At 35.8% G+C, this 22,866-nt stretch overlaps 1 protein-coding gene across 1 annotated transcript in view; it reads right to left on the reverse strand.

The window, feature by feature from the left end:
• Nucleotides 1–50: 50 nt before the first annotated feature.
• Nucleotides 51–22,866, reverse strand: part of LOC113493909 (peroxidasin) — a 45,446-nt gene continuing 22,630 nt past the window's right edge. The window contains exons 2-7 of the mRNA XM_026871941.1: nucleotides 17,401–17,616; nucleotides 8,739–8,810; nucleotides 8,199–8,431; nucleotides 7,810–8,103; nucleotides 7,462–7,734; nucleotides 51–7,355 (exon numbers count right to left, since the gene is read on the reverse strand). Of these exons, the coding sequence (XP_026727742.1) occupies nucleotides 4,513–7,355; nucleotides 7,462–7,734; nucleotides 7,810–8,103; nucleotides 8,199–8,431; nucleotides 8,739–8,810; nucleotides 17,401–17,616 (3,931 nt within the window). The 3' untranslated portion in view covers nucleotides 51–4,512. The remainder of the gene's footprint in view (nucleotides 7,356–7,461; nucleotides 7,735–7,809; nucleotides 8,104–8,198; nucleotides 8,432–8,738; nucleotides 8,811–17,400; nucleotides 17,617–22,866) is intronic.

Genomic DNA, 22,866 nt, shown 5'->3' on the forward strand with positions numbered 1-22,866 from the left:
TAATAAATTAAATAGCTGTTGGTTATTTACTTAGAGAAATGAAACTACAATTACATTTTTTCATTTATTTTTTCACACAAATTGATACTACAATGTTATAGTGTTGCCACACAGCAGTCACTTTTTGGTGTTGCCAGATCTGTTTAAGGACAAAAGATATACATTTAACTTTGCAAGACATGTGTATGATGTAATATTTTAATTGTTACTTTTTAATTTGAATATTAAAATGACTAGTTCTTAATGATAAATGTAATATTACCAGTGATTTTTTTTTAATCAGTGTCAAGGTACATTATTTAATATTTTGTATCTTAACTGAGATCTTATTGCAATAGTGACTTTGTACCCACCAAAAATATAACTTTTATTCTTAAACATTTGCCTGGCAGTGTTAGATACATATTCAGTATAGAGCTATTTTGAAAATTACAATGTAACAAAAACCTTTCACAGTTTTAAGACTAAACCTTCTTGAATAAAACTATTGCAAAGATGGTGAAGATTTGGACCAAGATCGAATTACTATGCGTTTTAAATAAGTTGACATTTTTGAGGTGAAATTTTGAATCGTGTTAATTTAATATTTCTATCGTGTGTAAGTTGAATAAATACACCTTTGTAAGTTTAATTATTTAATTTGCGATGACCTATATTTTTATTTGAAACGCATAGTAGTTGAAACATCGGGACGTTTAAGCTATTTACAACAGTTCTATTACACAGCATATCCAAGGGGCCTACCATCGGTTTTTCAAGAATTTTGTTTCAGTTGTGTATGAGAGATGTACCTCTAGGGCGCATTCGCAATTGCAAGCCCCTTACTTGATGCGGTAATATTGGTGAGGCTACCTTTCTCGCATTTAGGCACCTGTTCGCCCGTTAGGCGTATTGATGGGACAGTGGTAGACCCCCAGAATATAATGGAGACAAAGTGTAGTTAGTAAATCTACTGTAGAACAATTTGAACAATTAACTGCTAGAAAAACTGAAAATATGTAAAAAATCTAAGTGATAAACATCGATCGTGATCTTTCGGCTCCATTGTTCGCGTATTTGGAGTTTTGGCCACATTTGCAACGGCGCTTTTTCTCGCGTCGCAATTAAGCATTCGTGTGTAAGTATATTTTCACCTGTCATCGCTTATAATAACGCAACAGGTCGTCAAGCATTTAAGTTCAAGTTCAATTATGTACCAGTTTATCTGTGAATATTTTTATTTGATTCGTAAGCTTTTTTAAAGCCTTATTGTTTTGTCGTTTAACAGAAATATAATAAGCACCTAAAAAAACCTTACAAATAATTAAAAAACATATTTAACAAGGCAGAAAATGTAGGTAATACATCTAACAAATTTCAACAAACTTGTTTTTCTAAGTACGTCTATTTCGTTGCTGACCTAATTTCCTATTTGTATTGCTGTCTGGCACAAACTCGTTAGCATAGATGTCCGCTTTTAAAAACCTCTGACTGGGAGCTGTTGAATGGTTTCAAACATGTCAAATTCTATCATTTCGTTCATTGAAAACATGTAACGTGTTGTAGGTAACTAGTCTGCCGAGAAACTGAATACCAGACAGTAATGTGTGTGAGTGGGTATGTGTGTGTTTTGTCGTCCAACTGTCCTGACTGTGGCACAGTAGAGGATGTGCAACACATCTTGGTGGAATGTGTTCGGGGTGAAGCCTATATGCGAAATAGTTTTGTTTGCAGGGTTTGTATGTAAATAGTATTTTGGCTTTTCCATTTTCCGAAGAGGCGGTGCGGACAGTGTTAGGTCGTAGCTAATTGTTTTTATTTGTAGATATTTTGTGTGTTAGTTTTAAGCTCTATGTAATTTATAGAAGCGACAAAGTGTGTTCTGTAAGTTGTTTGGTTAGGTCAGTATTTGGCAAGTTCATAAAGGAACACTTAGCGTTCGATTTTTGTAAAGACCAACCACGTCTACCTCTACACATAGAGGTTCGGTGACAATGCAACAGGTATTCGGCATTTTTCAGTGCTGTTCTCAGTCAGAAGCTGGGTAATCTGGGTATATGTAATCTTCAGCAATCAGTTGGTTACCAAACCAAACTGAAATAGAAACTCTTCTTGACATTTAATTGACCACCTCTTAGTAAATTCAGTGATCGATGCAATCGGTAGACACATCTTTGGGCTGGTCTGATGGTACCCAAAAAGTGAATTTAAGAGCTCCTTAGATAGGAGCACAATCCCGTCGTATTCGGGATACCAATGGTAAAGGCTTTTTGTACTGTGATCCTAGATGGCAAAGAATCTTGCCTGTAGGTTTATTTTTAGACGTACCCTTTTCCAATTTTGTCAGAATTTGTTAAATAATATTATCATGATAAGTAATCGCTGTGTGAACGCACCATTACAAATTCGAATTTTATAGAGGAATATAAATCTAGAATTTATATTAGACCTGCTGCCATCACTTTTACTCCTCGCAATATAAGCTCAGAAGGCCAGTGTAGTCAACAAAAAGAATTATTTTAAAGTCTTGTGTGTCCCTTATGTCAGTTCAGATAATGCAACGCTCAACGACATACGTTGCAAAACTACTGACAATAAACACGTTATGTGGTGTTCTATTCTTATTTGCTGCGAGTCATTTTAAAATTTTCGCGACTAACTGGCCCTCGATGTGAATGGAGTAGATACAATTTCAAGTGATAAAATATTTCCGTCCTTGCAAACCGGGATATTAACATATCTTTAATCAGTCATCCAACCCTTACGATCTAAGTACCTAAGTGTATTAACACCAATATTTTAAATATTAAATGCTTTAAATGTAACACTGAAAGCCACTCACTACGTAAATAATGGCTATTTCGAATAAATTAGTAACATTAATTAAACTTGCAACAGCTATTGAAGGTATCCTGCCCACTCACTTATTAAAATATTAAAACAGCTTACATGTTGTACTTGTAAGCCAGGGTGTTACTTGAATTTGTCATTTGAATGGTATTTTACCTTCCTAGGATCCCACCACGACGTCTCCAAGCAGTTCTGTAAGTTCTTTTACAGCTGTAGAAGAGAAACGGCGCAGCTTGTTGTCTCTTTCTCATTCCTCAAAATCTTCCTTTAAGAGGTATATGCAGGTCTCCATGCCAAAGTGATCACAGATTGACGGCAAAGGATGTTCATACTGTCTTAATACCTACTACGAATTACGAGTCCTCTGATTGATAGGTGTAATGATCAGATCGTTTATTTCACACCTTTTAGAGCCCCCTCAAACAACAGACTTTCTCGGTCGAAATTTTAATCGGGCTTTTACTTTGATAGATGTATACGCACATTCAACTGAGTGGGTATCTACAGACTACTAGGTTTTGATAGTCTTCATCTTGATAGACAGTTGTTATTAACAAGTATTTTATAAGTAAGCAAGCAAGTTACCATTACTTAATCTAAATATTGTGTAACATGTTTAAGGTAGATATAATTGAATACCTATTTCAAATGCATTATCATTAACACTCAATATATTTGACTTACAGAGACGATAAATACGACTTATTTTAGAGAATTTGATATGTAAAAATAAATAAATATATCAAAATTAACGTAAAATTCAACATGAAATGAATAAAAAAATATATCATAAATGAAATTACTCTCCTTTCAATGTTACTTACAAAAGGTATTTTAGTCCATATCCCTATACGATTTAACCAGAAAAAAACATCAGAACGTTGTAACAATAACCAACCTCAAATTAAAACGGAACAAAATGAATGCAAACGAAAATTGGAAACAAACAAAACGAGAAAAAAACTTTTTTTTTTTCGTTTTTATTTTTTTATCATTGTTTTTGTATTTTGTTTTTATAACACTAACAGTTCTACGTTGCTATGATTAATATAATTAATTAAGATATGGCATCGAAACTGGATTAATAATATGTATTTAATTGTATGTACTATGATAAATATGACGTTGCAGTTAAATCACCATTCCAAAGGTGCGAAGTTTATTTTAGGCCTTCGCCTTAGTTTATTACATAATAAAACTTTTGTAAAGTTCCAGAACTTCACGCCTTCAGAATCAAAAACGCGGCTGTGACAAAAAAACGATTAAACCTTTGACTGCAAGTTAATAAATCGTATCCGACCAGAGGAATGGTTGATTTTACAACTTAGCTACAGACATCAACTATTTCTATAACAATGGATTACATCAATACTTTGCTTAATTATCAGATAATGGTAAATATACTGAACATGCTGGTGTAGTAAATTAAATGTAGCAAAAGAAGTTGGTAGATAAAGTAGTAAATTACATAGTACCATTTGTCAGGAAACAGACGTAATTGTAGCTAAGAGAATAAATTAAACAAAATAAATGTATAATTATGAGTCGAAGATAAAATTAAATCTTAATTAGTTGGACCACATAGATAGGATTAAAGCTTACAGTGTAAATGGATACGAAGAAACAGTATACATGATAAATAGACATCAAAATATGTTCAAGACATTATTGTCTTATTAAGATTTATTCCACCTTGCAGGTTTCTTCCAAAAATTCAATCCTCTTCTTCAATGATGCAATCGTGTTCTCGATATTGTAGTGCGACTTTACCAATTCGTTGATACGTTCCTCTTCAGCTTTCTTGTCGTTAGCATTGCCCCTGCGGACTCGACGTTTCGGGCGTTCTTCAACATCATTATCTCCACAACTTTCGCAATCAGCCCAATAACGGAAATCAATCGAGGGCAAATCCTCGCACGAAACCAGACCGTCCTGTACTTCGGGCAGGAAAAATACATTCTCTCCGATAGTGTCGATGTTATCGCCGTTGTCGCACAAAATTCTAGCCAAACTCGTTTCTTTGATCTGACGCAATTGATCGGGTTTGAATACTGATGGATTCTCGTACCAGAACCGATCCCCGTCCCGCAAACGTTTGAACTGTTCAACTAACAAGCATCTGAACAGCGGCCCAACCTTTCCACCCTCTACCTGATCTTCTAGAATACCACCGACCCAAACGTCAATGTTGTGCACTGATCCGTAAAGTTCTTTTAATTTTTGCCGAACAGTTTCATCGGATATTTCACCAGCCAGGTCTTCAAAATCATTAACTTCAGACATATTGCAAAACTGTCGCCACTTGGTGTAGAATGGAATAGCATGGTCACGGCTTCGCTGGATATTAATAGCAGCCAAGTCAAGTGCAACCGCATGAGCATTGTAGAATAGTTTTTCAGTCAATTCCGAGTTCAAATTTTGTTTGGGTGTCTTCAGTTTAGCCGGAGTCGTAAACATTCCTCTAAGCAACGGATCAACGCCACCTTCATCGACTAGCCGCCACGGTGAGAAGAAAGCATGACGCAGTAAAAGATGCCCTTCCGGGATCGTTTCGAAGTTCTCATCGTAACGGTGCAAAATCGGATTAATCATAGAATGACCAAATCTTAGTGCTGCAGTAGCAAAAACGTTTGAAATTGATGGGTTTAGATTAGGGTTGTATTCTTTGTATTTGCCCAATTGTTTATATCCTTCGCTGCCGAGGACGATAGGTAGCCAGTGTTCATAAGTAATATATTGGATTTGAGCTCCTACGATTTTTCTTGCTTCTTGGTAAACTTGGTCTCCATCCCAGAAAGAGTTCAGGACTTTCAATTGCATAGCAATACGATTGTGTTCCCTCATAAAAATAGTATGCATAGCCGCCAAACCAACTTGTTCATTGGCCCTGATATCTCCAGCAACGAAGCAATTACGGTTACTTTCCTCCAAATTACGTCTGCAGTCCATTCCATTAATACCAATAGTAGGCAATAGTGGTTTTCGGCCTGGAAAAGTAACTCCTACACGCAACAATCCATTTTCATTTGTCAAATCTCGCAAATCTTCCGCAACGGCTTTTTCAAATCCATACACTTGCGAGGCATCGATGAAAGAGGTCAATTGATTGATTTGTTCTCTTGGCTGGAGGGTTCCAAACAGAACTGAAGTCATGCCAGACCCACAAACTGCACTCGTTCTAATAAAGTCAATGCAGCGGCGGTTGGAAATGCGAGGATCATTGTTGGGAACATCAATGGGAAAACAAGGAGCCGCATACGCACAAGTTTTCTTACAGTCAACTCCGTCCCAAGTTTGGGAGCTTACTGATGGCAAGGCATGGTCTAAATCGTGATCAAGCCACTGACCCCATTGCATAACCATATGCGTTATCTTAAGGTCCTCAGATATTTCCTTGGTGGTAATAATGGCGGTAGACACTAAACGGGCACTTGGCAAGGTAAACCCGTTATATTTGATATCTTTGTTCCATCCCACAGGCTGGCTAAAACCGTTTTCATAAATAGGGAAAAGTATTCTCCGAAATCCACTGAGTGATGATCCCCACGTAGGATTTGCGAAATTATTGCAGCTGCCATCGTAAGATCTATATTTACTGTGGAAACACATATCGGAGCAATTATCCTTATCTCTATGGGCAACGCAACCAGATAAACGAGCAATTACCTCGAGGTGCTGATTGGTTAGAAAATGTTGATAGTTAAAAGGTTCCGCTGATGTCACCTTATGGCCTGTGTGAATAAAATCTCTGACCTTATCTAGAGTCCTTTCGTAAATTTCTGCAGCGCGAGCTACCTCTCTAGCTGGAGCATTCGGAAAACTAGTGATCCTGTACAACCGGTGTATGTCAGATTTTACAGATTGAGAATTATTGAATAGATCATTCATCGTCCTTTCTATAGCAAGATCGATATCTCTAGTCGCTTCAGTCAAAGCTATATTGACATATTCGTCACCAGGAATAACTCGATCTTTAACAGTTAAGAAAGCAGATGCAGTATCTCGTCCAAAATCATTATAAACAGAGCATTCATACCTACCAGTGTCCCTCAAGGTCAAGTTATTAACAATCAAACTACCAATGACGGTTATTGAATGTTTTTCATCAATACTTAAGTAGGAGCCATCTTTCCTCCATTCTACTGTGGCTGGTGGATCACTTTCGACTTCACACGGTAATTGAACCGTCGATTCTCTGAAAGCATCTGTATCCTCGGGTTTTAGCACGATACGTGGTCTAATAATTTCAAAAGTTTCAACTTTTAAATACGCTGATCCTTCTACATAGCCTTCCGCATTTTCAGCTCTGCAATGATATATGCCGTCGTCGTCAGTCGTTGCTGATAAAAGCGTCAAGTTTTGATTTTCATCGCTCAAAACGACATTATCAGTTACCGGTAACACGAGTGTATTCCTAAACCAATTGATTTGTGGTTTTGGTACGCCTTTAGCCTTGCATGTAAACTCAACTTTGTCCCCAACTCTGACCGTTTCGTTACGCGGCTCGATGATGAACATGGGTGCGACTAAAACAAATAAGTAATTATGGTATTTAAAAAAGGCTTTCCAATACCTTTCTACGATTACACCGCGAACATTTTAAATATTTATTGAATGCATGTGAAAACTTACCCATCACTTCCAGGGGCGCAGTGGCGTTCAGTTTTCCGTTAACATTTTCAGCTATACAGGTATACAAGCCCGCATCAGTATCTTGAATATTTTGAATAAAAAGCGAACCGTTGTATCGTATTAATATACGTTCATTTAACAAGATCCTTTGTCCGTTAAAGAGCCAAACAATATGGGGCTTCGGATGACCTCTGGCAACACAGTCAAAGCTAACGAGTTGTTGGCCGATTTTGGCAAATTGTCTGCTAGGCTGCACAACTAACTCAGGGGGACCTAGAAAAACATTAATATTAAAATATTTGAAAACCCTTAAAAGGACAAAATAAATATTTAATTTTGATATTTTACCATTTTCGACCGGTTTGGGCTTTACGGTCATTTTCGCTGGCTTGGAGTGTACTTCGCCAACCGAATTTTTGGCCATACATTCAAAAAAGCCACTATCTGCTTCCCGTATATCGTGCACCATTAGAGAACCGTTGTTTGTTATTTCATACCGAGTGCCGTCTATCGGTATTTCGTTGGAATCTCTGAGCCATACTATTTCGGGATTCGGTTCGCCAGTTACTACACAGCTAAACATAGCAGCTTCTCCAAAATTGACATAGATGTCCTGGGGGTCCTTCTGAATTTCAGGAAGTTCTAAAAATAACAAACGTGCATAAAATTTGGTATTAGTACAAGAGGTCATGAACGGTATTGTTTTACAATTTAATTTGAAAAATAGATCTACTTACTGCAATCGAAATCATGTTCGCCCATGATAGAGATAGGCATTCCCGTAACTTTAGACGGTTCATAGCAAGTTGCGTCTATATACATTTCGTTGTGAGTAGCCATCATCTTTACGAGCCACAACATCGAGCAATCACAAATCAGGGCATTGCTATCTAAGCGTAACTTTCGCAGCTTAGGCATGCCCGAGAAAGACCCAGCCGGCACTTTCTTAATGTGGTTGTTATGCAAATACCTGGAATACATTTATTATTGATATTGATGTAGAATTACCTTAATAAATAATATTTATTATGCACAATGCTAATTTTAACGCCAGTTATGCATTCAAGAGTTTCTATTTTACCCTAAGACACTTATAAGATACTTGAACAGGGTAGTAAATCTGACGTACTCATTAAATTTGTTGGTAGAAATGAAACGTAACATAGTGATGTAGATACCTAACATCTCACTCGGTCTGAAGGAATTCATCGAGCACTACTAAGCACCCTTCTGCAATACAACGCTTGTTTGAGGTACTTTGTGGAATTGATACTTACAATCGCTCCAAATGAGGCAGGTTGGTGAACGTTCTAGGGTCCATATGATGTATCTCGTTAATGTGCAAATACCTGGAAAACAGAGAATATTTTGTTAAATTGCAAACGGTTCAAACGCTTTATTAATTGAAGCTGGTATGAACCAGTAGGTAATGCATTCCAATTCCGTGCATATTATTCCGTCATTTAGTTTTTGGGATTACGATACGATGTTGTTACTATCAGTTACTAATCTTCAAGTCTTCTAATATATAATTATAAATTCCCGTGTCACGATGTTAGTTACCGTACTCCTCCGAAAAGGCTTAACCAAATTTTATATGCGTATTAAGTATGTCTAAAAATAGACTAACATCTATTTTTCATACCCCTAAGTGATAAGGGTTGCTCACACAAAAAAATATATTTTATTTTTTGGACGAAAATGTTTGTTTCCTTTTTTTGAAAAAAAAAAAAATTAACGTTTGCTGGGTCAGCTAGTAACTTATAAATGTTACTAGTCTTTTTGTTGCTTAGTTTAATTTCAGTTGCCCCGTTTAATTGCGTTATCTACTAAATTGTTTAAAAACTTTTATTTGGTAGGTATACGAATTGTTCTTATTTAGCAGAAGATATGTTTGAGTCTTAAAATCAATATGAAAATAGCTGAAATATAAAGCCACAGTACCGCAGGACATTGATTGGCCCTGTATGTCCCGAAATAAAGATGGGAAACCGCAACTACTTCATACTATTTAAAGAATGCTAATTTAGAAGTAAAACTAAAGGTTGGCAAGAATATCCGACTTAGTTGCCGCATACTATGACCAAATTCGACTGCACGGATAGCTTCAATATCGCGGGTTCATTCCCCGCGAAAGACAAGCGTTTTAATGATACACGTATGCATGCCTTGGTTCAAGAGGTATTTGTGCAAGTGGCTTGAATGTTTGTAGCCCGCGTGACATAAGATTTAAATTCCTTAAAGGTCGTTTATTAAGGAAAAGACATAGACTAATCTCTTTTGTTTCAGGATCAAAATAGCATCAAAGAGCTTCAAGCAAACGAAAAACAGCGAAAAACGAAAAACGAGAAACAGCTGTTATATGACTTTTTAATTGTTTTCGACACTATCATGAAATGCATATCAATGATCAAGAATTTTACCAACTTTTTAGAAGTACGAAGGCAAATGATACAGTCGTTCAATCAAGTACAAACCCCAGACAAGGCATGTAAACTCTATCAACGGGGCTTCCACTTTGATGTAAAAGCTCGCGCTTTAATCGAACGACCTGAATTTTTCATCCAAATTCGAAAACATACTCATTTTTTTGGGTTTCACATCCGATGGGTAAAAACAAAACCCTATTGCTTACTGCCTGCTTGTCTCATTGAAGTCTGTAACCAGGCTGTATCGCATTAACTGTGATAGCTAGTTCTGCTAGTAGTAGCTCATTTTGGTGCTATAACCATATAATTACCATCATACTTTAATACACATAAAATTGAGGTTACGCAACGCTGCTAAGGTTGAAAAAATAGGTGTCCAAATTTTACTTTGTTACCTTAACCTCTTCGTTTAGAACTCTCAGTGTCGCGACTGACGCGAGTCAAACTGGCACTTGACCGCTTTTTCATATAATATCTAAGCTCTTGCAGCTAAAAGATTTGTATTCGAGTACAGTCGTATAGGTAGTGATGAGATTCCTTTGTGAGAACAAAATCTCTAAGACTCTTGTGACTCTAGTCTTCATTTGTGTTGCATTAAAGGGGCCTCTTTGAGTGATCCAGTCTACTTACATTCTCCGTCTTTTGTCTGGTATTGTTATAGAAAACATGTTGGAAGAGGATAACAAGGATAAGTCGACGGATAGACGACGGTTGAGTTTAAAGAGCGATGACATAGAAGCAAAGTTGGCTTACTTATCGGGGAGAAAGAGAAAATCGATATTGTTAATGTGCCACTGATGTTCCTTAGTATGAAAGGTAAACAGATTCCTGTTATATAATAGTTTTAAAATGAACTGGAGAGCCACAACCATACAAGAACCAAATACTTTAAATATTAAGTCTAAATGTTTATCATAATTTTATTTAGGTGTAGAAGATTTTATTAAAACCTAACTCTATCCCTTTAAACCTACCCGTTAGTTTTTTTTTCAAATGTTATTTTTATTTTTGAACTTAAAGCTGTCCGAAAAATCAAGTACCTATCATAAATATTGTTCCTGCCTTTGTGGAATTTCAAATGGTGTAACCAACACAACTTTGTTTTTTAAATATAGGTGAAGATATAAACTTCTATTTTGATACGTGATATGATAGAATCTCGTAAAGTATTCATAAAGCTCGGTGCTACCAGTACAGTCATCAGCAAATTTTCACTAATATTATTGCATTTCTAGCCTAACACAATAACAGCACTCGACACACACAGACAACAGCATCCGCTAAAATTTAGGTATAAACCAATATTCTTTTAAAAAACTTGACAAACACTAGTTTTATAATTAGACTTACAAAACAGCAAGTATAGACATTCAATAGTTACCTTATGTGTCTTATAAATGTGCCTCGCACTTGGCTGGCTTATTTCTGTGTCTAGCTAATTAATATATTTTCCTACTGAGTCGTCGTAATTTACAAAATTGAATTGAATTGAACATTTATTGAACTTCAACGACTTGTCAACAATGATAGATTTAAATTAGCCGTTGTTGAAGTGATTTTATGGGTAATTTTATGGATAAAGAATATGTGAAAATACTTTAAATACCTACTTATTATAAAGTGGAATATCGCCTGCTGTGGTCTCCTGTACTTAAGGAAAAACAAAGAACAAATACGCTTTGTCTTGCAGGTGCACAGCCTTTGCTAGATGCCAATCATAAACAACGAAAATTTCGATGCATGCACAAAAGTATGCCAGCTTTAAAGGCAAAGTTTGATAGATATTTCAACATCCCTTCTTACATATTTTATAATTCCTATATTTGAAAGTTTTACGGACCCAGCCAGAAGAAAAAACACTTGCTTGATGTGTGTCGGGGCGTCACAAAGAAACGCTGACACTATTCTTTTGCTCATTCACGTGCACGACTCAAACAACTGCGATATATAAACATACATCATACTCTCATTCCGCTGCTAATAGTTTTGATACGATTTTATGGCACACCATAAAACAGTTAATGCCTGGTTATGTTGTAAATCAATCAAATTATTATTAAAGTCGCTTTTAAATTGCATGAATTACCGTCTATAGTTATAAATTGAAACCAATTGGGCAATGGACTTAATAAAAATCTTTTTCATGTTTGTTGAGTACTAAAAGTTCAGTCATGGAATGCTGTCATATACATATGGTGATATTTCAATTGTTTAATATAGAGAGGAGACTCGTGGTTAAACGAAAGCGCAGTCGTTAACCTATTTTTGAACCTAGACCAATTCGAAGCTTACAAAGGTCTATCAGTCATAGTCCATCTAGTCACGAGAACATCATAAAAGAAATCTCATCAAAAGCAACATTTTTTAGTTTCTAAAACATCGTTTCTGAAAAAACATGAACAAGTTCTAAAATAAACTCATAGTGTTAAGAAAACTAAAAACATTATTAGGTACACTGTATTTGAAGGAATAAGAATATCGAACGACATTCCGACAAGTACAATTATTTCATGGCATCGGGTTCTAAGTACAATTCAAAGTTGGTCAAGACCAGTCGAAGTTCAGCAACTGCTCGAGATGTTGAGGCAGGTGCCTACACTGAAAGCGCCAATATCGTAAATAAGTTTGTCGAAAAATACTGTGAACTAACCACTGGAAGCCGATTTAGTGCAAACATTCCTTTTCCGTCAGTCTATTCCAAAAGACTGGTTGTTACTTTGTAAACAACTACACAACTGCTAGTCTCCTGCCAAGCGAAAAGGTGTCACCAAATAATTCCCAGATTTTATGCGACCAGAAGTTTCTTCTTCAATGCCTTTCCTTAAAGTTTTCCGTCGTCGCTGCTCGCTGGAGTTAGTGTTTGTTGTTCCTATAACGACGTCACTCGCGCTTAATTTTATTCTGGAATTTGCGCGACGATGATTACGTCACGAACATGCATGTTACTTACATCTCATCATAACCCAATTTAAACACTCAATAATCTGTCCGAATGAACTAATGAAGTCGTTTCAGTGTCGCTGGGTCAATATGCAGATATAGGTTTTCATGATTAGACATTAAAGGCATCGAATTTTTGGAAATGTTATAAATTTTTTTTATCGTAACAATGCTGTTGCTCTCGCTCAACGAAAAGCCCCAAATTTTGTGTCGATAGATTCTAATCAAGTGGTTTTCGAACTATGTCCGCAATATACTTGAATGAATTTAAGCTATCCACTTACAAAGTTATATTGACTTGGTACAAAGTAACGCCAAACGCAGACTGCATCCAGCGTTATACTAGGAAATACATAATATGTTCGAACGCCAAAGCTCGACAATCCATGCGTGGCAAATTATAGATTAGAGGTCACCTCTGTAGTGCACTGTATAATAGTTTATCGCCCACAGGCACTGTAATAGCTGCTAACACTGCTAATACAAACACTGAACAGCATTCAGAATAAGGGGCATTGTACGTGTAGATATGTCAAGCCAAGTCTACAGATTTGTTTGATGTATTCGCTCCATAATCCGTAGAGGCAGATGATACTGCATAATAGCATTGTATGCATTATGATACTAGTATACTAATATTGTAACTATATAAGATGTGTCTTTGTACGCGTATTGGATTATACGCCGGTTTGTATCTAAAAAACCAGGTATTGTAATTTTAAATAGCCTAAAATATCGGTCAAATTGAGCTTTAGAAAACACTCAAAATTTGAACGCTTTCGAATAAAGAACACTTCAAATATTTTAGGTACGATGTATATCAGGAGCTATTTAAAATAAATATGCTATACTTCTGTTAGCAATATAACAGTTTAATTTATTTGCTAATGTTATTAGATGAACACTTAAAAGCTGTTATGACAGTTATTAAACGCGTATGTTCCAATACATTAGGGCACTGCAAGGCGTTACCAGAATTACTGTCAACTCATAAAATGTCAATTGGCATTGTGCCCGCACAATCTGTACTTAATCAATTGAATGTCTTTTGTGGCATAGCAACCATCCCGGGTCGTGATTAGACCGCCGATAAGCTTTAAGTAAGCATCGCACGTTGTGCTTAGGTACTAGAAAAAAATGCTTAACGACAGTTTGTTGCTAGAATAATGTTATGACAATTTTATGGCACTACAATAAATACGTGATATATATGGTTTCTTAACGACCAGTTAGTTTTTATTGCATGTTTTTTTCCTTGGCGAAATTTGGTCAGCCATGATTTAATAAATTTTAGGCTCATATTTTGATTCATAAGCTGTACTACTATAAAGTTTAACCTGAATCCATTTTGGTAACTATTACGTGAAAGAGCAGATAACAAACAAACTCTCTCAAACATTCGTATTTATAATTTTAGTAGGGTGAGTCCCATTTTATCCTGTTTGTAAGTTTAATATAATTTTAGACGTAGATCATAGTAGCATTGTGAAATGCAGCGGTGGTTGCTCATTCACGTGGTAACAAGTGAGTTTAGATTAAATTTGCTAAATAGTGGGAATACATGCTAGAGTTTCCTTTCCCTACACACATACTTTCCATGCCACGTAAACTCAGAACTGCTGTAACTAGTCCGGAATTATATTTATTACTCCGAGTTGTCCGATGTCGCTCGCGATTTCGTTCGCATGTTTTACTTTCAAGTGTTTTTCTTGTTTTGTGTGGAACTGTTTTAATATGCGGCGTAATTCCAATTATCAACCATTGAAGGTCGAATAAATGATCGCTTAACATTTGCAATGTTCCGCAAACAATTGTAGAGGTGTACAAATTACACAAAACGCAGTCCTTTACTCCTCGAAAAATAATGATCGACGTGAATTTTTAAGGCTTGTTTTGTTTTATGTTTTATTCATACCATGCTGTCTGTCGTCCGAACAAAACGAAAGATCTAACAATAAGGCAAGTAATATTGCTTGTTTCCGTTGCGAAATGATGCAGTTAGATAAACACGACGTTGGTTGTATTGTATATGAAATGTTTACAAAGGGAGTTCTATCTAGTACATATTGTAAGAATCAGAAGGGGAAAATAGGTCGTCGTTGTATGCGATGTTAGAAACTGTTACGAAGTGCATATCGAAGTATCGATATAGGTTACGTTTCCGCCCCATGTGGCTTCCCTGATGCCAGCGACTGGCAGCGAGTGCTTGCTACTCAATTCTGATGGCATGAGTGACATGGGCCGCATACTCGATGCATAGTACTGGCATACTACAAATTTAAATTAAGTGTTTAGAAATTGTAAACATTTGGCTCATTGTTTAGATTTACGATTCTCCTTCCAAGAATCTATACCCATTTAGACATAATACATTTAGAAGACTGTATGTATGACATTCATTTTATATATTTTATTTACACTTAGTCATTTTTAATAATGTACTAGCTGTTGAACGCTGTCCCGCCCGCTACAAATTTCACGGGAACATAAAATCGAGATAAAAACCTACTCTATGTGTTTATCCTAGTTATGAACTATCTGAGTACCAAGTTTCGTCTAAATCCGTTTAGTGGTTTTTGCGTGAAAGAGGAACAAACATCTGTCCATTTGAATTAAATGTTTTATCAAAAATAAATACACAGCTGTTTGTAATTATATCGACTTAACCAACATAATATGCTACCTAACTGTCAGGAGGAACATCTTAGTATCCTGTATTTAGCAATAAATAAACTAATTATAAAACCATGACATCATTTTCTGGGTAAACAATCAAGCGGGGTCATTTAAACACGTTGTATGAATACTTGTACTAGTAAATATGTTATTAGTACTCGCATGCGAAGCTAGCACACAAGTAGAGTCAATACCGATGCTATAATTAACGGAGTCCTTTACAGAACTATTGTTTGGACTACCTTTTCATATCAGATTAATAGTTTGATTACATTGTATTAGTTTAGCCCGTAGGTTTAACTGCTAACATAATGCAAACCTAGGGCTTACTTAATATCGTCTTAAGATGTTCGTAATGTTTTAAACGTTGTTTCTGTGCAGGAGTGTTTTTTTTAATTATTTTTTGTCACTTTTGGTGCATTAATGTCATTTTTTTTTTGCGAATTATAGATACCATTGTATTTTAATAGAAAGCTGAATATTTCTATAAGGAAAGCAATATTCTGAATGAGGCCACGAATGTTATATAAAAAAGTTTTATTATCTGATAGATTAATAAATAAATGATAAACAAGCACTGCGATCACGGTTCTCGATTCTCCACTCTGTCTCCCGCATATGTTTATCAAAGGAGTGCAACTAAAATTAATTATAACTTTAATTTAGGTCAAAAACAACAACGCACAGAAATACACACGTCCTTTTTATCTTATCTTACGTTAGGGGCCGGGGCTCGCACTTATCTCACAGATGCCACCGGATATAATTCCCAGAATTTGAAAATTTTAATTAATTATTTCTTAAAATGTACAAGAATAATGTAGGAATGAAAATTGTTTAAAATTGTACTTCATGTTGTAGATACCCATAAATATGTTTCCAATTGTGTAAGAGTCGGGTTTTAATGTCACCGACATTATTAATTATTACTACATTTACCGACAGCCTATCTGATCTTTGTTTCGCACTACTCCTTAATCCGTTATGCATAATTCCGAACTTAAGTCGATTGAAGATTGAGCTCAGTAAAGCGCCATGAGAGAGGCCTATGTTCAGCAGTTTCCTGAGCCGGGTGATGATGATCATGATGATGGTTGTTTAAAGGTGAAGATGGTTCTTAAAAGGTTTAAACGGCTCGGTACTCAAAGGGTACGAGGTGAAACAAGGGTGGGTTTAAAGCGGGAGGAGACACATCATGTGATTTCCATCAGGAAAACAAACGTTGAATGACGAAGAGGCAAAAAACAGTGCAAAAAACTTATTTATGACATATGCCCCAGGCATTGACTTGGCGTAGTCCAGACTGAAAGAATCACTCCATATTCATCGACTTTAAAAAGTTATGGGGTCGGAGCAAAATTACTATTATCAGATATGCAATGCACGTTCACCTAACACATGCTCGTGTAAAATAATAAGGCGTTTAACGTCTCATATTCACATTGGTATCAGTCATGGTAATCTATTCTGCTCTGCATCTTATAAATAGCAAACTTTCAATCTAAGGCTGGGTTCAAAATTCCATTTTCCTCCCACATCGAAGCCAAGTTGCTACCACTCGATCGTTTATCTAAAGTTATAAGTTTGAAACCTGATCATCGGTAGGAAAGAGTTATGAGTAGAATGTAAACTACGAACACAGCTATTTGTGTTTGCTTATCCATATACACATTTATGAACCATGTTTTTTCCATGTTTGTTTACCAACACACGAGCTTATCTAGGACTAGTTAATCAAGCTGAATGTTTTTCAATTTTCGTGATCAAAAACATTGCGAGTGAACTAAAAAAAACTTAAAAAACCCCAGCTCTTTGAGTCCGAAGAGTAATCTAATCCAAATGGAATGATGCGAGCATGAATTACGTAAGATTTCAATTGAATGTTTGGACTTACAGTTGTTCGAGTTGCACGAGTTCCTGGAAGGCATCGTGTTCGATGCTCCTGATTCGGTTCCTGTAGAGGTAGAGGTACTTGAGGCGGCGCAGGCCGTGGAACGTGCCCGAGCGCAGCTCCTGCAGGCGGTTGTCGTTGAGCAGCAGGGAGCGGAGCCCGTGCAAGTGCCCCAGCACGCCATCCTCGATGTCTTCAATCTTGTTGAACCGCAAGTCCCTGGACAAATACATACATAGTTTTAGAATTGTGCGTTAAGATGTAGCATTTATAATTACATTTCAACAAAAACATTTAAAATAGCAACGAGAAGGAAACTGATCGCATCTTCGAGCATCCAATTATATGTAAAATCTCCCCCAGTTTAGGCAGTACTACGTCACGCTCACGGCAAATTAGGTTTGGACATACAACCTAGCTCAAATGGTACACTCCACTTGGCACGATATCATAAAGCCAACGAGTCACGCATGAATTAACTTTGCCAGAGCAAACACTGGCTGCTGTCATTACCACTAATCTACAAACTATCGAATACAGTTTGAGGCATAATAAACAAACAAACATTCCTCCCTTTTGAGTCAAAGGTAAGGTAACGCAAGTATGTATGACGATAGGCGTGTATCACATAACATAGGCGCCGGAGAATCGCGACGCATATGACTATGAGTCTCATAATTTACAGAGATGGCAAAATATTCGCTGTGCAAGATTTCAAGTAATTTACACTTATGCTCTAAGTCATAAGCTCGAATATTATTTTGGCAAAATCGTTACATGGTATCTGTAATGAATGAAATCAGTTGTAAAGAAATTAATCAAATGATCGCTGTTTAAATTCGTCTATCAATATAGTATTCATGACGGCCTGACATAAACAGATACTCTACTACAATTTTAATTTCATAATCCAGACACATTTTTATAAACAGAGAAAAAATGTATCAAAGCGTAGCGAAAACATGAAACCTTATAAATCCACCAATCGGAACCATTCCGTGTGATACGAGTAATTAGTTTCGAATGAACGTAGGAAAGCAAAAGAAACATCTAAGTTAAGCTCTGAACGTGTAAATACTCTACGGACTCAGAAGTAAACCAAACATTTCTGTAAATTATGTTTTGCTTTCAAAATATGAACATTTCATGAGAATTGTAAGTACTGCTGCGAATACCCAAACACAAAAAGATTAATTTTCAAGTAATTTGCAGGAAAGGATTAATATTGTTCAACTAGAAAGTTAAGTCATACGTGGTAAGATGAGTCTAGAACACATTTTATAATTATTCCTAAAATTAAGCTTTCTTAAAAGTAAGTTTTGTTGTGTGTGCACTATCCCACTGGACAGACAGAGATAGAGCCATTTTTGCCCTTTTGTATTTTGCGATGAAAAGAAAATACTTTCATAAAATTTATTTCAAAAAATATCAATTTTCAAATCATTACCTTGATATTTTCCATAAAGATCTATATATAAATTCATGGGTAGCCTTTTTGGTTTGCATAAATAATTATTAAAAATATTTTTTAAGTAGGTTTAATATAGAAAATATAGCATTACATTTTTCTGACGCAATCATGCAACAATAAAATTGCCGATTGGTCTGTAATATATCGCTTTTAACTTTCCTTTGAAACCTCTCAACACACAAAAACAGTATAAAGCTAAATAAAGTTCTTCGCAAATAAGGTAAACTACATGAGTATTAAATGAAATACGAAAATGATTGAATGAGGCATAAGTAGGTACTATCGGGTAACACCATGAACCTTTTTAGAATTAGCATAGACCAGAAGTATCAGAGTTTTTTTTATTTTTTTATTAAAATAAAGTATCTAAAAATATGATCATAACATAACAACAAACAAACAAAAAAACAAGCTTCGTCGAGCTCCTTCCGTCGGTGCCATTCGTAACTCTCATTCATAAAATTCTAGCTTCACGAGCACTACACATATACATTGTTAGTTGTATACGTATTTCTACAACACCTACAAGTCCGAGGGACCTCTTAGTTGGTACCGACTAACTATTTCATAACGTATGTAGGCAATAACTGTCGTTAACGATAGGCCGGTCGCAGGTGTCTTCGGCTCCGACGACTTCAAAACAACCTAACTATTACACCTTAATACCCTTCGACCCTTAGAAGGCAGCAAACACGAACAGAGGAATTATTCCGAGTAATAAATTGCAGGAACAGCAATATGCCAAACTTAGCATTCCATGAACGATTGCAAAGGAATAAAAAAATACGTACGCTCCTAACGCAAAACCAGTTTAACTCAGCTTCGAGAGTCCTTTTTTATGTGGAGTCGGTGTTCATATTGTTTGCCTTGTGAATGTTATGCTACACCGAGGACACAGAGGGCGACGCTTTGACCAGACATGTTTAACTTGATGTCAATTATGGAGTAAAGCACTCACAATCTGCTCGAGTCAAGTTTGTGTGGAACGTGATTTTTATTAGCAGTGCTGTGAGGCTCTGTAAGCGTTATGCTCGATATTCGTCAAACAAAGTGCTTCGACATCACACGGTAATGGTGTTAGTTTGTATTATACTTGTATTGTATATATTATGTACAATACAATATAGATTTCTAGCTTTCTTGCAACAAATTTACTGTGTTGTAATGAGCGTATTCTCATTATATTACTTTACATTTTTTAACTGTAACAGTTTATAATTTTATTATACCTACTATTATTAGATTATATCTTACACTGAAAGCAAAGAGGTCTACTCCACTAAGAATCTACCTCTTGCGTATTGTTCAGAAAAGGTAAAGTATTGTGCTCTATTTTACGCAACTACCAAAGACTTTCGAACAAAGACTTCTCAACTAGTTTAATGCTTTTAATGTCGAGCTAGTAATATTATAATTACGTGAAGAAAAGTCGACAGACGAAGGTACCGGCGTTTATTGGCAACTTCTATAAAAAGTTCTGTTGCCATAGCTTTTACACTCAATTTATTTCCATACATATTTGTGAATATTTTATTTATGGAAAAGGTTTCAGTTTCCCTTTTGATTTTATTTTGTTACAACTTCGTCGAACTCAGGTGTGATGGAATGACGGTCGAATTTGCAAAGTTTGTATTTTTCCATTTGAAACTCTAGTTTTACAAGCCTGTGTCCGTTAATTCGGGAACCCGCCACATTCGGTTAACGACCAGGATTGAAATTCAATAGTGATATTATTAGTGATTGGATTTTTACTTCAGTTCTAAAAAATCTTTTTGAAATTAATCTACTTTTAAGATATCAGGTTAATCAATTCACAATTCAAAACATTTAAGTTGGTTCTCCATCTGTCTATAAAATATGTTTTAGTACTAAGAACAATTTTGAATGTATCGGAAATTGTGGCTCGTAGATACCCATTGATGTTTAGGAAAACAATTCAACAACTGTTTCAACAATTAGCAAAATTTCTCGAGATTCTCGTTTCCCAGTCTAACTCCCCTTTGTCCACTTGTAATGAATCTAACAGAAAACTTCAACAAAGAAAAATAAAATTGACCTTTATTTTCAGGCTGCTCTCAGCCATCTGACAGCTTTATTGGAACACGTTACATTTTATGCAGCTGCATTTTATTATTGTTTCGATTGGCACATATCCATTACAATACGATGGAGTATCAAATATATAGTGAAACTTTCGACGGCATGATATGACTGACAAGTTGTAATACAAAGGGAGCTATATTAAGCAGGTGAGGTGTACGTGAAGGCCTACAGGCTAAGCCCCTTAACCCTTAACCCTGGCTCTCGACTTTAGAGGCCGCCAAGCTTGTCTCAATAGGCAATTATTGTCGGAGGGAACCGCTTTATTGGAAGCAAACAGGCATCGTTAGTAGTCGAGATTTGAATACCAGGTAGGTCAAAAAAACGGAATTTCGTTTTGAGATTTTAGACAGCTTATAAAGAGTGCAATCTTTGGTCACTGGGATTAAAATAGCGAATACTGAAACGTATCAAAGAAATTATAAAAAATCCTTATACGGGATGAGGACTAATTGGCTGTTAATTTATATGTTAAAATCTTATTACCACATATTTTCCCAGAATTCTTATATAAACTTTTAAACAAATATTCTTAAAACCAAACATCGAGTTAATCGATTTCGAATATAATTCATCCCATAACAACCGAATAAGGTTAAGTTAGCACGGCAAAACTGAAAGACAAATTCGAAAGCAGGTGGTCGAAGGTGTCGACGAAAGATAGTTTACTTAATACTAAGTTACATGGTTATAACACTAACGAAATTCCTCCTACCTGACAATAACCGTTCAGTAACAACCTAACTCGTTAGTTTACGCGGGAAGACGTCACAACATTATCCTTACAAACTTGAGACCAATATGAATAGTATCAACCAGGCCTTTGCAATCAATTCAATAATTGATTGCAAAAGCCCTGTTGCGATGTAAGTTACGCTTTTCTGAATGCCATACAAAACTTTATCAATAAAAGCAATTAACTGTAGATTATGTTTGTTTTAACGAATCCTAATCACTGATAATTTTGTATGTTAAGCTGAAAAAGAGAAATACATTCGCAATAAAGTTATTCTCAGAATTAATTTTTAAATAGGAAAAAGGCAGTTAATTGTGCCTTTCTCAGAAATATTGAGAGAGATAGTGGGTATCTATGAACCTTATTAAAAATGTGGAACGAAGATTTCTGCAATATATGTTTTACATTATCCGTCGTGTGCTAAATGCAGGCTTCAGTTGTGGAAGGGTAACATTGACGAGCGAAGATCACAGAAATATCAGCACCTATGAGATGCTCGCGTCTTTATGCGAGTTCAATATAGACTCGCTTTGAGTTCCATTTCATATTTCAAATCATTGTGCTTTGAACTTCACTATAATATATCACTATAGGCCTTATACTTAATTCTAACGATTGATAGAGTGCAAGTGCAATAAGTATAAACAGCATTTCCTAATAATGAAGGGTTAATAAGAATGTTCGGAGTAGTGCTAACAGCGAGTGAGATTTTCGATCAAACTTTGGGTTGTAATTTGTAATCGCTCATTACTGAAATATCGAATTACTTGACAAAATGATGTACCAAATGTTGTTCACTCAAAAGATATTCACTAGAACATATAAAAAAGAGGATCGTTGTTATTTTATTTACAATAGCCTATACTCACGTTATGTCATCGTCTACCTTTGTTTATCTCTCAAGCCGTTATAGCTATGATTCCGTCAACACCAGTCAACACTCATTAAATCTTTTTTAAGCGTTTGGTATCATAAAGAGCCGTTTAAATAGGTTTCAACTGTAATACTTGTAGAAGCGTGTGCTCTAAAAACACAGAGATGTTGAAAGCGAAAACCAGTTTGGAATGTCCCAGTTTTGTTATCTATTACCATTTTTCCCATTTCATAATAGAGAAAAAGCTACTTACAACCACCTTCAAAGTTTTTTAATTAAACTTCGCAA

Source organism: Trichoplusia ni, chromosome 5, assembly GCF_003590095.1.
Source record: "Trichoplusia ni isolate ovarian cell line Hi5 chromosome 5, tn1, whole genome shotgun sequence".
In the NCBI taxonomy this organism is placed as follows: Eukaryota; Metazoa; Arthropoda; class Insecta; order Lepidoptera; family Noctuidae; genus Trichoplusia; species Trichoplusia ni.